The sequence below is a fragment of the Miscanthus floridulus genome, chromosome 12, assembly GCF_019320115.1.
Source record: "Miscanthus floridulus cultivar M001 chromosome 12, ASM1932011v1, whole genome shotgun sequence".
Classification (NCBI taxonomy): Eukaryota; Viridiplantae; Streptophyta; class Magnoliopsida; order Poales; family Poaceae; genus Miscanthus; species Miscanthus floridulus.
In genome coordinates this window covers 58836747-58849861 of record NC_089591.1, presented here as the reverse complement: position 1 = coordinate 58849861, position 13115 = coordinate 58836747, and the positions used below count along the sequence as shown (strand labels likewise).

Below are 13115 nucleotides of genomic sequence, written 5' to 3'. Positions count from 1 at the left end.
GGGCCACCGGCGTCCGGCGGCGTTACGCGGCGAGCGTAAGGGGCAAGACTGCAAGACCGCCTGTCACCGTCGCACACCCATGGACAGGACGCTAGCGAAGCGAGGGCCCTGCTGCCATCGTGCGTGCAGCTAGCGACAAACTCGAGGGCCTGCAACATTATTTTTGATCCCTGTCGTACATCTTCGCAGTCTTGTTCGGTCCACTTATACCGTAGTTAGCTCTTCAACTATTAATACATGATCTATTTGTCTCTCGTAAAGCTTCTCGGTTGTTGTGTTTAAGCTGGATATAAGCTAATAGCTGCCTCTCTTCTCTCTTCTCCACCTTAACGTTTAGCCGGCTTACCATGTGCTATTATACTTGCTATTAGATACCGGAACTGCCCTTGCGCCAATTATTATTATGGCCATCGGCCAGTAATTAACAGACGATATGGCCATCCGGCAACATTAGAGAAAACAATTAGAATTCTACCCCTATATTATAGGTAAGCAGACACTTTAAAAAATATTTCCTCCGTTTTCGATTATATCTCGATATATATATATATATATATATATATATATATATATATATATATATATATATATATATATATATATATATATATATATATATATATATATATATATATATATATCGAGAGTTCGAGATATATTTTATATCTAAGTTCGTAGTAAAAGGTATGTATCTAGAAAAAAATATCTTATAACTTGTGATGGAGAGAGTAGACATACCATTTAAACCGTTCTCATACAGTTTATGTGTGGTTTCCTATTGCATTGTAAACATTGTCTGTCTAAGCACACAGAGACCGGACATCTCAAGTAGCTTGTAGACGGAATAGGAGCACAATTAAACCATCTAGACAATGATTAGTAAAGATTAATTGTTAGTCACGTGGTAATTGTGTAACTAGCGTCTTGTGTCTAAGATAAGAGAGAGATAACATTGTCTGTTTGTGACTGACATAGAACCATTTTACATTGGCACTTGTTTCAACTACGGTATATGTTCTTAGATGATGTTCGAGGTAGAGGGCTGAAAAGAAGAAGAGGGAGAATTCTCTAATGATGAAGAAATCGTCAGGCAGTTTCGCTCGGATCGAGGGCATATGAGAGAGGAGGATACAACTGCTGATTTGTAGGCTTAATTTTTCTCTCACATGTACTCGGTAGTTGTAATCATCTCATCTGTCCTCTGTGTGGACACCAAGTTACATTGTTTCTTTGTGTGGACACCAAGCGACAAAACCCAGTGTGTCCGGTGGGAGGTCAGCACACCAGTGGTCCGGTCATCCGGTGGCGGTGGGGTTTCGTTTTTGCATCATTGCATGCATGGCTTTGCACTGTTCCTATCACAAGGTTAATTAACGCATCCAGATCTCTCGTGTCGAAGCGAAACTGATCCAACGTTGGCGTGGCCATGCCTCTGGAGTCAGGGGTGGCCGCACAGGCGCCCACCGTCCCGCCGAACGCACCTTCAACCCGTGGCCGTGGGCCGTGGGCCATTTGCTAATTTCAACTCTCTTTTTTAATACAGATGATACGTAATGCTCTTGTATATTCGAAAAAAAAAAAAGTTCAAACCGCCGGAGGGCAGTGCCGTCATTCCGGAAACAGCCTTATCCGCTTCCGGTCCCACAGCCCCCCCTCGTCTCACTCTGCATTCTGCAAGCAGCAAACCCAGCGAGTGCACCCACTGCTTTCAGCTTTCTAGCTTTCCATTTCCAACCCTCCTCACACGTCCGGTGCTATAAAATCCAACCCCGTGCAAGTTCCAAAACCGTAGCCATCCTAGTCCTGGCACCACACTCTCGCGCTCCTCTTCGGTGTGGTTCGTGGTTGCGGCTTCCCGCGAAGAGCTAGCAAGCCAGAGCCACTGATTCTGATCGATCGGCATGGCCGGGAGTGCGAGGTCGTCGGCGGCCGCGAAGCACGCGTACCGGATGTTCGCGCCGTCCAGGGGCAGCGCCGCGACGACGAGGGGGCCCGGCGCCGGAACCGCGGAGGAGTTCGACGAGTCGGACGTCGTCTGGGGCTCGTTCGGCGGCGGCGCGGACTCCCACTCCAGTCCCGGGGCCGAGCTGCAGGCCGCGGCCGGCTGGGCGCGCCCGGTCCCCACCTCCCGCGCGGGGGCCGGGCGGAAGAAGCCCGCAGTGGACGGCGGCGGCGCGGCGGGGTCGCTGCCGATGAACATACCGGACTGGCAGAAGATCCTCGGGGTCGAGTACCGGGACCACTACCACGCGGGCGAGTGGGAGCCCTACGCGGACGACGACGACGGCAGCTACGGCGGCAGGGCGCGTGGCGGCGGCGGCGGCGGGGCGGAGATGGTGCCGCCGCACGAGCTGGCGTGGCGCAGCCGGGCGGCGTCGATGTCGGTGCACGAGGGGATCGGGAGGACGCTCAAGGGCCGCGACCTCAGCCGGGTCCGGGACGCCGTCTGGAAGAAGACCGGCTTCGAGGCGGACTGAGCTGATCAGGTGATCCACCGCCGCCTCGCGCGCCGGCGGGAGATGAGCTGGCTCGCTCGTTCGGCGGGCGCGGCGCGAGTGCGGTTGCCGGTTGGTGTAGGTATCGATCGGTAGGTTAGAAAATCAGCAGTGCTGCTAATTGCTTATCTCTTGATTTCTTTTTTTTTCTTGCTATCACTTTTCCTGTTTCCTTTTGCGTTTCCATGCTTGTATGTAAGGGGAAAAAGTCGGGGTAGTAACTAGTAAGCTTTTTCTTGTTTCGTTCGTGTTGATGCGAGCCAGTGGGTGGGTGTTCATTATTCATGGTGTGACAATTTTAAGGGCACCTGGAGAAAAAGGACGATTTTGTACAATTGATCAGTTGGTTGATCTCTTGTAGTATGTCTTTTTTTTTTGTGTCTTTCGATAATGGAAAATTTCAATTTTACCATTTTCCAATGATCCGTACGCTACCTTTTCTACTGTGTTGTGTGTTCAACGCCAAACATCACCTATGTCTTCAGAGCAGTCCAGCAATTCCTTTTTCAATACTCCTACCTTGCTTTGTAATCTGGGAAACTTTTTTTCCACGATGTTACATCGCGCTTTAATGAATATATATAAGTTGTTGTTGTCAACAACAAAAAAAGCCAAACTGGGAAAAAATAATTCAACAACAGCACAGACAGCAAAGCCGCGATCGTAGGTACAGTACGTTGCTATAAATCACTCTCCATTTCTTTTGGACGAGTGCTACTGCTAGGCTTTACTGTACCAATAATGGGTGCATATGTTGTCAAAAATAATAATAATGGGTGCATAGCACCAAACGATCGATGTGAGGCGAGACGGCCCACTGAACAGTAGCAAGACACCGAATATTTCAGGTTCAGTACATGGATCTCTTAAAAAAATACTCAGGTTCAGTACATGAAATCTCTTAAAATAGCTTCGATACAACCTGCTGACAGCAAAACAAAACGTTCGATTCGAGGCTGGATTATATTAAGAAAACACACACAGCATGCTGCGAGTCTCCGCGCCAGAGGAGGGGCTTCAATAAGTGATGCATTGGATTAGAGAGTACTAGTAGATGGCCAGTGATCTAAAATGGCGTGGCGCGGTGTCGTTGTCCCGGCGTTGCAGATGGATAAGATCAGGTAGGCCCCACGCCAGCCCAGTTCGGCTGATCTATAAGGTGTTTGTGTCGATTTTTAAGATTAATTTATTAAAAGAGAAAAATACTCTGATAAACTGATTTATAAACCGACTTATCGTGGCGGCCCGAACAGAGCTGTCCCGACCCGACCCACCGCCGAGTCGTGACGCTCACCGATCCCATCCGGCGAGCTAGAAAGCGAGAAACGGACAAGGGAGTTTCGTGCGCGGGGACGCCGGCTGGCTGACCGGAGACGGGACGTCCTTGGACGCTGCGGCTGAGCTCTCTGTCTGTCCGATCGATTGAGCGTGTTCAGTTTTGGCGTTTTGGACGGGACGCGGGGGTGGGGTTAGTGGCACGTGAGGCAGCAAAGGCAACTAGGCAAGCATGCATGCAGGCCGCAGGTGCACCACGTCTCCGACTCAGCGCTCCGCGGTGACGCGTCGGCGTGGCCGCGTGGGGCGCCGGGTTCGAGGCTCCGAGCACCTGCCTGTTGGCCATTCACCGAGCGCGCGGCCCGGCGCAGGGCAGCGTATCATGCCTGCCGCGACCTAGCTGCACGCGCGATGATTACTTTTAATCAATCGATCTGCACGTAAGCGTGGCTGCGGGTGGGGGAGGGGAGAGTCTTCTACCGCGATCCGTGTGAGTCACCGCGGGCTGCGGCTCCACTTACGAAAACGATGCCGTTTTTTTTTCCCTTTTTTTTTAAATTTTTTCACAAATATGCTTACGAAGATATACTTTTAAAATCTTGACCCTTATATCGACGTCATTGTTGATGACGCTGATCTTACAAGTCTCAGCGCCAAAGGGTTTAGCGCTTAGGTCAGGGGCCACGTTGGCGACGTGGACGCTGACCTGGTAGGCAGCACGGCGCCGGGGTTATTAACGCCGAGCTTGTCACCGTGGTTATTGGCACAGTTCTCGACGTCAAGATCTATAGGCGCTGAGGTGGTGTTTTAACCCGGCGCCCAACCTTCCTGTTCGAGCCTTCTTCCTCTTCTTTCACCTCCCTCTCGGGTTTTTTATCTCCCCACTTTGCCCTACCTCATGAATCGGCATATTGGACCTTGGAAACTTTGATTTGATCCGTAAATCTTCGAGAGCAAGGTATCATCGCTCTCTCCTAGTTTTTTTTTTCACATCGATTCAGTATATATTAGTCGGATTTTTTAACTTAAGAATCGTCATTACTTAGGGTTTCATGCAATTTTAATATTTATATTATACAACCATAGGATGCTAAGGCGTAGAAAAGCTAGCAAACCAAGGTAACTTTAGCACATGTTGTTATGTTATGGGTTCATTATTGTGGATCAAATGGGAAACCCTAGGTGTATGGTTTAATGTTAATTGCTTTCGGTTCTTAGAATAAAAATGGCTAAATTATAGCTATGGCCGGATGACCGAAAATGCCTTCACCCATTGCCTCTGCCTAGTAGTGGTCCAGTGCCTATGTGCTTTTGCGGCGATCCTTGCAAGGTAGCCAAGTTCGATGAAGAGGACATGTATAGGCAGAGGTATTGAATGTGTTCTAATTTTATGTTTGAGTCTACACTTCGTCAGCGCCGCATTAATAAGATGGTGAGGAATTGATTTTGTGTAATAATTATTTTGTGTCATATGATATCTTGCATAATTTTTTTGTTTTGTAACAACTGTATTTGTTGCAGACCCCTCCACCGCTCTGTGATTTTGAGCAGTGAATTGTAACACCCTTAGTATTACGAGCTTGTTTAGCACTCCCAATTAGGCCTAAGAAAAATTCTCGAAACGAGTTTCTTCGATTTTAAAATTTAAAATATTTGAGCCTATGTTAAAATGCCATTTTTGGCAAACTATATTGAGCAAAGTAATTAAATAGTGCTTAAATATTTTGTCGCTATGGGTTAGTGCGAGGTGCGAACTTTCGCGTAAAATAATTATTGGTGGAAGCTAATCGGGTTAAAACTTAAAATAAAATAAATAGGAATGAGAGTAATATGTGGAGGAAATATTTTGTACGTAAGGTAGGGCCTGTTTCTTGGCTTTTTTCTTGGCACAGGAACGCCCGGCAGCCACGCCCTGCTGCTGTCCTTGCCTCACTGTCTTCTGGCTGCTTGAATACGGTGGTGCGCCCCCTGCTCTGAATCCGTTAGTGAAAGCTCTAGTTTGGTTTTGGTGAATTGATGAAACCCTAAGTGCTAACCTAGTTTATCAAAGTGATTATAAGATAGGTGGCACTACTTCAAGTGATGAAGAAATTATAAAGATCATGATGATGGTGATGCCATGGTGATGATCAAGCGCTTGGACTTAAAAAGAAGAAAGAGAAAAACAAAAGGCTCAAGGCAAAGGTATAAATGATAGGAGCTATTTTGTTTTGGTGATCAAGACACTTAGCGAGTATGATCATATTTAGGTTCGATAGTCGTACTATTAAGAGAGGTGAAACTCGTATCGAAATACGGTTATCAAAGTGCCACTAGATACTCTAACCCATTGCATATGCATTTAGGATATAGTGGAGTGCTAACACCCTTGAAAATATTTGTGAAAATATGCTAACACATGTGCACAAGGTGATACACTTGGTTGTTGGCATATTTGAGCAAGGGTGAAGAAGATAGAGTTGAAAAGGAGTTAGTCACGCTGGTCACGCAGTGGCCGGACGCTGGAGTCGTGCGTCCGGTCAGTGGAAGCAGCAAAGACGCTAGCGTCGGTCTTCGACCGGACACCGGGTCACTAAGTGACCGGACGCTGATGGGGTGTGTCTGGTCCTACTGACGTGGCAGCACACAGTGAAGAGGGTGACTGACCGGACGTTGGGTGAGTCCGATCAAGAGTGATCGGACACGTCCGATCGTGAAAAATCGTCTCTAGATGCTTACTGGAAACGACCGGACGCTGAGGTCCAGAGTCTGGTCACTTCGCAGCAGCACGTCTGGTCATCACTTGACCGTTGAGATCGGGCGAACAACATTTGAAGTCGATGACACGTGGCATGCATCGGACGGCTGGACGCTGGGGTCCTGTGTCCGGTCGATATGACCGCGGCGTCCGGTCACCCCGAGTTGTGCCCAGTGAAGGAGTTCAATGACTCTATTTAGTGGGGGCTTCTATTTAAGCCTCATGGCCGGCTCAAGCTCACCCTCTTGGCTATTTGCATTGACATAGTAACCTTATGAGCTTAGCTAAAGTCCTCCCACTCATCTCCATCATTGATTCATTATCTTTCTGAGATTGGGAGAGAATCCAAGTGCATTGCTTGAGTGCTTGCATCTAGAGACACTTGGTGTTCGTGTTTCGCTGCGAGATTCGCTTGTTACTCTTGGTGGTTGCTGCCATCTAGACGGCTTAGAGCAGCGAGGATCGTCGAGCGGAGGTTGGTGATTGTCTCCGACTCCAATCGTGGAGATTATGAGGAGTTCTTGACCTTTCCCCGACGGAGAGCCAAAATGTACTCTAGTGGATTGCTCGTGGCTTGTGTGATCCTCATTTTGTGTTAGTTGTGTAGCACCCTATTGAAGGTTTGGCATGTGATGCCAATTAGCGCGTGAGCCTCTAAGTGAGTGAATCGCCACAAAGAGGACTAGCTTGCCCACAAGCAAGTGAACCTCGGTAAAAAATCATTGTGTCATCATTTGATTTCGATGTGTTTGGTCTCTATTGTTATTTATTCTTGTGATTAATTGACTCCTTCCTCGACATAGCGGTATAACCTTTTTGCTCACTCTCTTTACTTTACAACAAACTAGTTGTCAAGCTCTTTAGTGTAGCTACTTGTGAGAGTTTAGTTAGTTTAGGTTAGTGTGGCCTCTTTAATTAGCTTTTGAGAGCACACTAACTTAGTGTAGTGTCATAGCTATTGTGTGGATCGAAACTATATAAACTAGAATTAGTGGTAGGTGGCTTGCTATTTTAGTAGGCTAGCCTAACACTTGTTTCGCCTCATAATTATCTAACCGGTTTGTTAAGTGTTGTTGTAGAATTTTTTAATGGGCTATTCACCCCCCTCTAGCCATTAAGACCTTTCAGTTAGTCATCCAATTTATTGCGTCACGCCGTATTGTCGAGTAGTTGTTTGCTCTTTCTTTTTCTCTGCTTGCCTACGTCGGTTTGTCTCTTCTCGGTGTACTAGATGTGCAGCAGCAGCTTCATTTATTTCTTTTTCCTGACGTATAGTGTACTCAGTTGCCTGGCAATTAATCACCTGTCATAGTCTCTCGTCGTGGCTCTACATTGCTCTGCACCCCGGCGTGCCTGTTTGCCTGTGCCCCTGTCCTTCTCTCTCACGTTCTTTCTTAGAGAGCGTCTTAAAGAAAGCTAGGCCTAGCTGCTGCTGCCGTGTACTATTTTGCTTGTATTTTTCCCTAGGAGAGCACAGTGGTTCTGTCCCTGCCACATCATGTCCTTTCACTTCCCTGTGTGTGCGTTGGCGCGCCGTTGCCGACCATCGCGCCCGTCGCTGCGTGCGGTCGTGTCTCTGCGGGCCCCAGCGGGGGGAACCTGGGTCACACCCGTGCCCGTCCTGGAGCCGTCGTTGCCCCGCGCGTCGTCCTACCATCCTCGCATGGCCAGCACTACCGCTGCCGTCCTCGCCTGGCCGGCACTACCGCTGCAGGCGTGCCCACCTCCTCGGCTCTCACGGGCAGGCTGCCAGGGGCCGGCTCGGGTCTTGCCGTGGCCAACCCGAGGTCGCGTGGGTCCCCGTGTGGCTCTCCGGCGGGTTGTTCGCCGCCGCCGTGCTTTCCCCGGTCCCACATCGCCGTTGCTGCCTCCGCCGGCCGGTGCCTCCGATCCGTGCTCTGCTTTAGGGAAAGAGGGAGCAGGTGAGAATATCGAAATTTAAGAAAAGTATAGGGACCTCATCGCAAAAATACCGCCGCCGCCCTGCCCTGGCTGCATGGACCGGCTTGGTGGGCCGTCCACGCTCGCGCGCTTGGGCCGGCCTTGGGCCGCGTGCGCCTGGGCCACTCACGCCCGTGCCCGTCTGGGCTGGCCTGGTGCCACCTGTGCCTGGGCCGCGCGTCCGCTGGGCTAAATAGGTTGCCGCTGGCCCATTTAGTTTTCTAAAATAAGTGTTAATTAGTTTCGGAAATAAACTTGTAAAATCAATATAAATTTGTGTAGTTGTCCAAAAATTATGAAATCATTTTTGTTTGGCTCCTAAAATCATGATCTACCTATTAGTATATTTTGTTCACATAGTTTGACAATATTTTTGAAAGCTATACAATTATTTTGAGATACTTGATATGGTAAAAATATAAACTTGTAGGAATTAGTGGTGATAAATTGGTAATAGTGTTGAATCTGAAATTTTTACAGTAGGCTCCTAGTAATATTAGGTACTCACTGTAATTTTTATAGCTCCAGAATAATTAGTTTACTAGATTAATAATGATGCCCTATTTTGAATAAAGATTAAATTGATAGAATGGAATAAAGAAACACCTTGGATTTTGTATAACTAAAATATTTGTTGGAAAATAACGCCTTATTCGACAACATGGATATGTAGCCTAAGTATGGTCATCGTTAGAACTAGCTCGTTAGCTTATGAGGCTTGATCGAGTTTCTAAGCATTTCAGTTGTCGTTGATTATTTACATCTATGCATTTACATCAATGCATATCATATAGGTACAATGATGGATCAACGGATCAATTGAAGGATGATTAGGAATCCGAAGATGGAGTAATGGTATTCTCTCTAGGAGATGATGCAATGGGCTTTCTATTCAGATGATGATGGATGATTTGAAGATGCAAATACTAACTTTTGGTTATATTTTACCCAGACAAGCCCCGGTGCATAACCTCTATTCTGCTGCACTTTATATTATATTTGTGCATCAAGTTTTAAGGAGTTAAATGAAACCCACTTGCATATATGTACCTTTATCCTATGAGTCTTACTAGTATGACAGGATCAGTGTAGATTGCTATGCTATGGGACTCCGGTAGAAGTCGAGTGATTGCCTGTCACTCGCGAGATATAAGAAATATATTACTGTATTATTATCACCTAGAAAATATAAATGGTGGAAAGGAAAATGGTGACCGGGTAGGGATATGGTTTGGGTATTGGTGGGTGTAAGAAGTTGTGTCCTGTGGCCACGAGGCATAGCTTGGTTACACTGCTTTCCCTGTTAGTGTCGGTTAAGGATCGGGCGTTGCATAAGGCTCTAGCCAAGTCATAAACTTATTATCCCGAGTACATACTTGTATATGGGCGTTTGGAAGACTTGTTACTCTCTTGTCATGGGTTCTGGCTCTTTCTAAATCGACTGTCGGGGTGAATTTTGGGTTAGGAGGTCCTTACACAGTTGCACCGCACTGAGTCCGAGACTTAGGAGCGGGGACTTGGAGTCCTAGTTTAGACGGGGACTTGGACCCCGTGACAGGAGGGTAGTGGGTTGGTCCTACTTATGCCCCGGGTACAAGCGGGGCGTGTGTTTTTGGATACCCAGCTGAGGGTATTGATTCGTGAATCACCAGGCGATCCGGTACGGCTTGTCTACGGTTTAGCACCGTAATAAGAACTGAAAGATAAAAAATAAAAAAAAGAAATCTGATTGCTTACCACCTGCTTGAAAGTAGCACATGTGCTTACATAGAATGGTTGGTTCATGAACTAATGCGGCTGTTAATGAAAATCGAATATAAGGACGCACTCTTAGTAACGCTTCCTGCAGATGCAATAAACCCACAAGCCAGATAACCTTGCATATCCTTGGAGTCTTTTATTTCCTCCTATCGGGTAAGTCTTGCTGAGTACAATTGAGTACTCAAGGTTTTATTTACCCCCTGTTGCAGGTGACAGATGGATGCTAGAGCTGACCTTGTGTGTAGATTTCTCCTGGTGGGCTCAGAGAGGATTCCTTTACGCTGCGATCATAGTTTTTATTTATAATTCTTACCAAATATTTTTATAAATGAAAAGTTTTATAATCTGTTGTCCTAGTTACTTATCAATTCTTCATCATGTCATGAATAGATATTTATTTCCGCTGTAATTCTGATAACATGTTTATATTCCCCTAGTAACTTAAATTATTCATAACTCTGATAACATATTCATGTTCCGCTATTATAAATAAGAAATATTATACTCTGATGCTACATGAAAAGTGATGTAAGAAATGGTTAATGATAATGTAAGTTTTATTCTCTCATTTATGATCCTGATGGAAAAATATTGATTTTTCGGGTTCTCCATTGGGATGTGCCCGACGGGACTGTGTAATTTAGTGTTCTCTCTTGGGTGCTTAGTGTCTAATGGAAGATAAACACTCCTAGGAGGCATTAGATTAGACGGTTCTGCCACATGGATCGAGACTGAAGATAAGGAATGAATGCAGAAACTGCTACGGTAGGAGGCAGAGGATAAAGTGATGATGGAGAAGAGACGTAGAGAAGAAGCTGCAGAAAACGAGCACAATAGAGAGGAGGAATGGATGCAGATCGTGTGCAGTCTCCGCAATCACACCGGGTGCACGCGGGCACTGCCGATTTCGGCCTTGGTCGTGGCTGCGGCTGCGTTCGCGTTGCTGCTTGAGGCCGACAAGCACGCGGCCACATACGGGCACACAACTGCCACTAACCGTTGCCACTCGGTCGCCACGACACGACGGCGTCCATTACCATAGAGGTAAATAAAACATGATAAAAGACGATAGCGCTTGTTACCGTCCTACTTTTGTTTTGAGATCGTCCTTGATCTTGATTCTTTCGATGTGGAGGACGATCACCGTGTTGCAATGAAGCCGTCATCGAAATCTTTGTTGATGGCTGGCTTCAGTGCTTTGCGAACCCCATGTTCTTCTCGTTCTTGCAGTACAGCAACAGCGCCGGTGAACTTTTCTGGCTTCTTAACTTGCAGTGGAGAGCGCGTGCATGATAACGTGTTTAATGTAAAGTGTCTTTATGTAAAGCAAGAGATTCAAGAGACAAATGAGAGCGTAAACTCTTGTGTTATATATTGATTCATGGTTATATATATATATATATATGTGTGTGTGTGTGTGTGTAAGGACACTTCGAAGAGGTGCTTCTCGGAGAGCGCGGTTCTGATAAAGGGGGGAGTCGGTGGGCGTGGCTGGCGTCTGCCGTCTGGTTCCGATTGTTCTAAGCGATCACGTGTCAAGATGGCAACGGGCCCAATATCCGATACCCGACGGGTATTTAATCCATTAGGGAACAGAGATGTGATCATATCTTTATCCGCGGGCATCTAAACGGGTAAGAATTCATCCCCGACGGGTATAGCGGGTACGAGAACGTTCTCTGTTTACCCGTCCCCGTTACCCGTTGGAGAACCCGACTATTTAAGCTGTCATGCGAGTATTAGGCCCAAAGAAGCCCAACATAGATATTTTGGCCCAAATCTGAACAATCATATATATAGTTTATGTGTTCTAGGAATCCTAGTTCAATTTTTTCTCATCATCTCCGTCAGCAGCATAAGCGCTCGTGCCCCTCGCTTCCTCAGTTCAGTCTCTCTGCCACCTTTGTTCGTCCTCCTCGCAATCTCGCTCATTTTCCTCGGCATCTCCGAGACTCCGACACTTATACCTGGTTGAAGAAGAACATCTCCGATTGCAAAGCTGCGACCCCGAGTGTCCTTATTTATCGGGTATGCATTACCCGTCGGGTATCTGTTATCCGATCAATGCCTGACGATTACGAGAATGGACAAGAATCTATACCCGAGACAGTTAACGGGGACGGGACGAAAACGAGATAAATTTTACGTAGCGGGGAAGAGAACGTTTCGATAATATCCCGTTGCCATCCTTAGTCATGTGGAGTGGCGGAATCTGGGATTGGAGAGCCTCGGAGGTTGCGGGCTTGCCTGCGGCTCTCCCTCGCTTTCGCCCGGCCCCACGGGCCCCACGGATCCGATATTATTTTCTAGTCCTGAAACGGGGTGTTCGGTCCTGAAACGGCAACGTTGACACGACAGGTAACTGCCGTTCCTACCCATTGGCGGTTGGCTGGCTCCTCCGGACTGCATCCATCTGCATGCACTCCATGCCGCCCAGATGCGCACGCTAATTTAATACGAGAAAAAAATATTATTTCTATATTAAAATAATACAGCTCACGACAAGCGAACGTTACCAAAGCAGCTCTGGTCCGGTTTAGACTGAGTTTAGAAATCACTATTTGGTAATGTAGTATTTTCATTTGTATTTGATAATTATTGTTCAATCATGGCCTAACTAGGCTCAAAAGATTCGTCTCGTAATTTATAATCAAACTATGTAATTAGTTATTTTTTTATCTATATTTAATACTCCATATATATGTCCAAAGATTTGATGTGACGGAGAGAGCGAAAGTAATCGGTTCTCCTGACATGTCCACATTGTAGGAGCAGTACTCATCGTTGCTCCATGATGGCGATCGATCAACCAATGAAATGCCGAAACGGATCCATCGCCCGGCGGCACCTAAGTGCGAGGTCAAATCGTACTCGAGCTGACATTGGTCAGTGTGAGAATTCGGATT

General features: G+C 46.8%; 1 protein-coding gene across 1 annotated transcript; it reads left to right on the top strand.

The window, feature by feature from the left end:
- Positions 1–1736: 1736 nt before the first annotated feature.
- On the top strand, positions 1737–2897 carry LOC136497961 (protein S40-4-like). Its single transcript, XM_066493868.1, has one exon. It carries the CDS (start codon positions 1902–1904, stop codon positions 2475–2477), a length of 576 nt encoding a protein of 191 aa, XP_066349965.1. The 5' UTR covers positions 1737–1901; the 3' UTR covers positions 2478–2897.
- The last annotated feature ends 10218 nt before the right edge of the window (positions 2898–13115 follow it).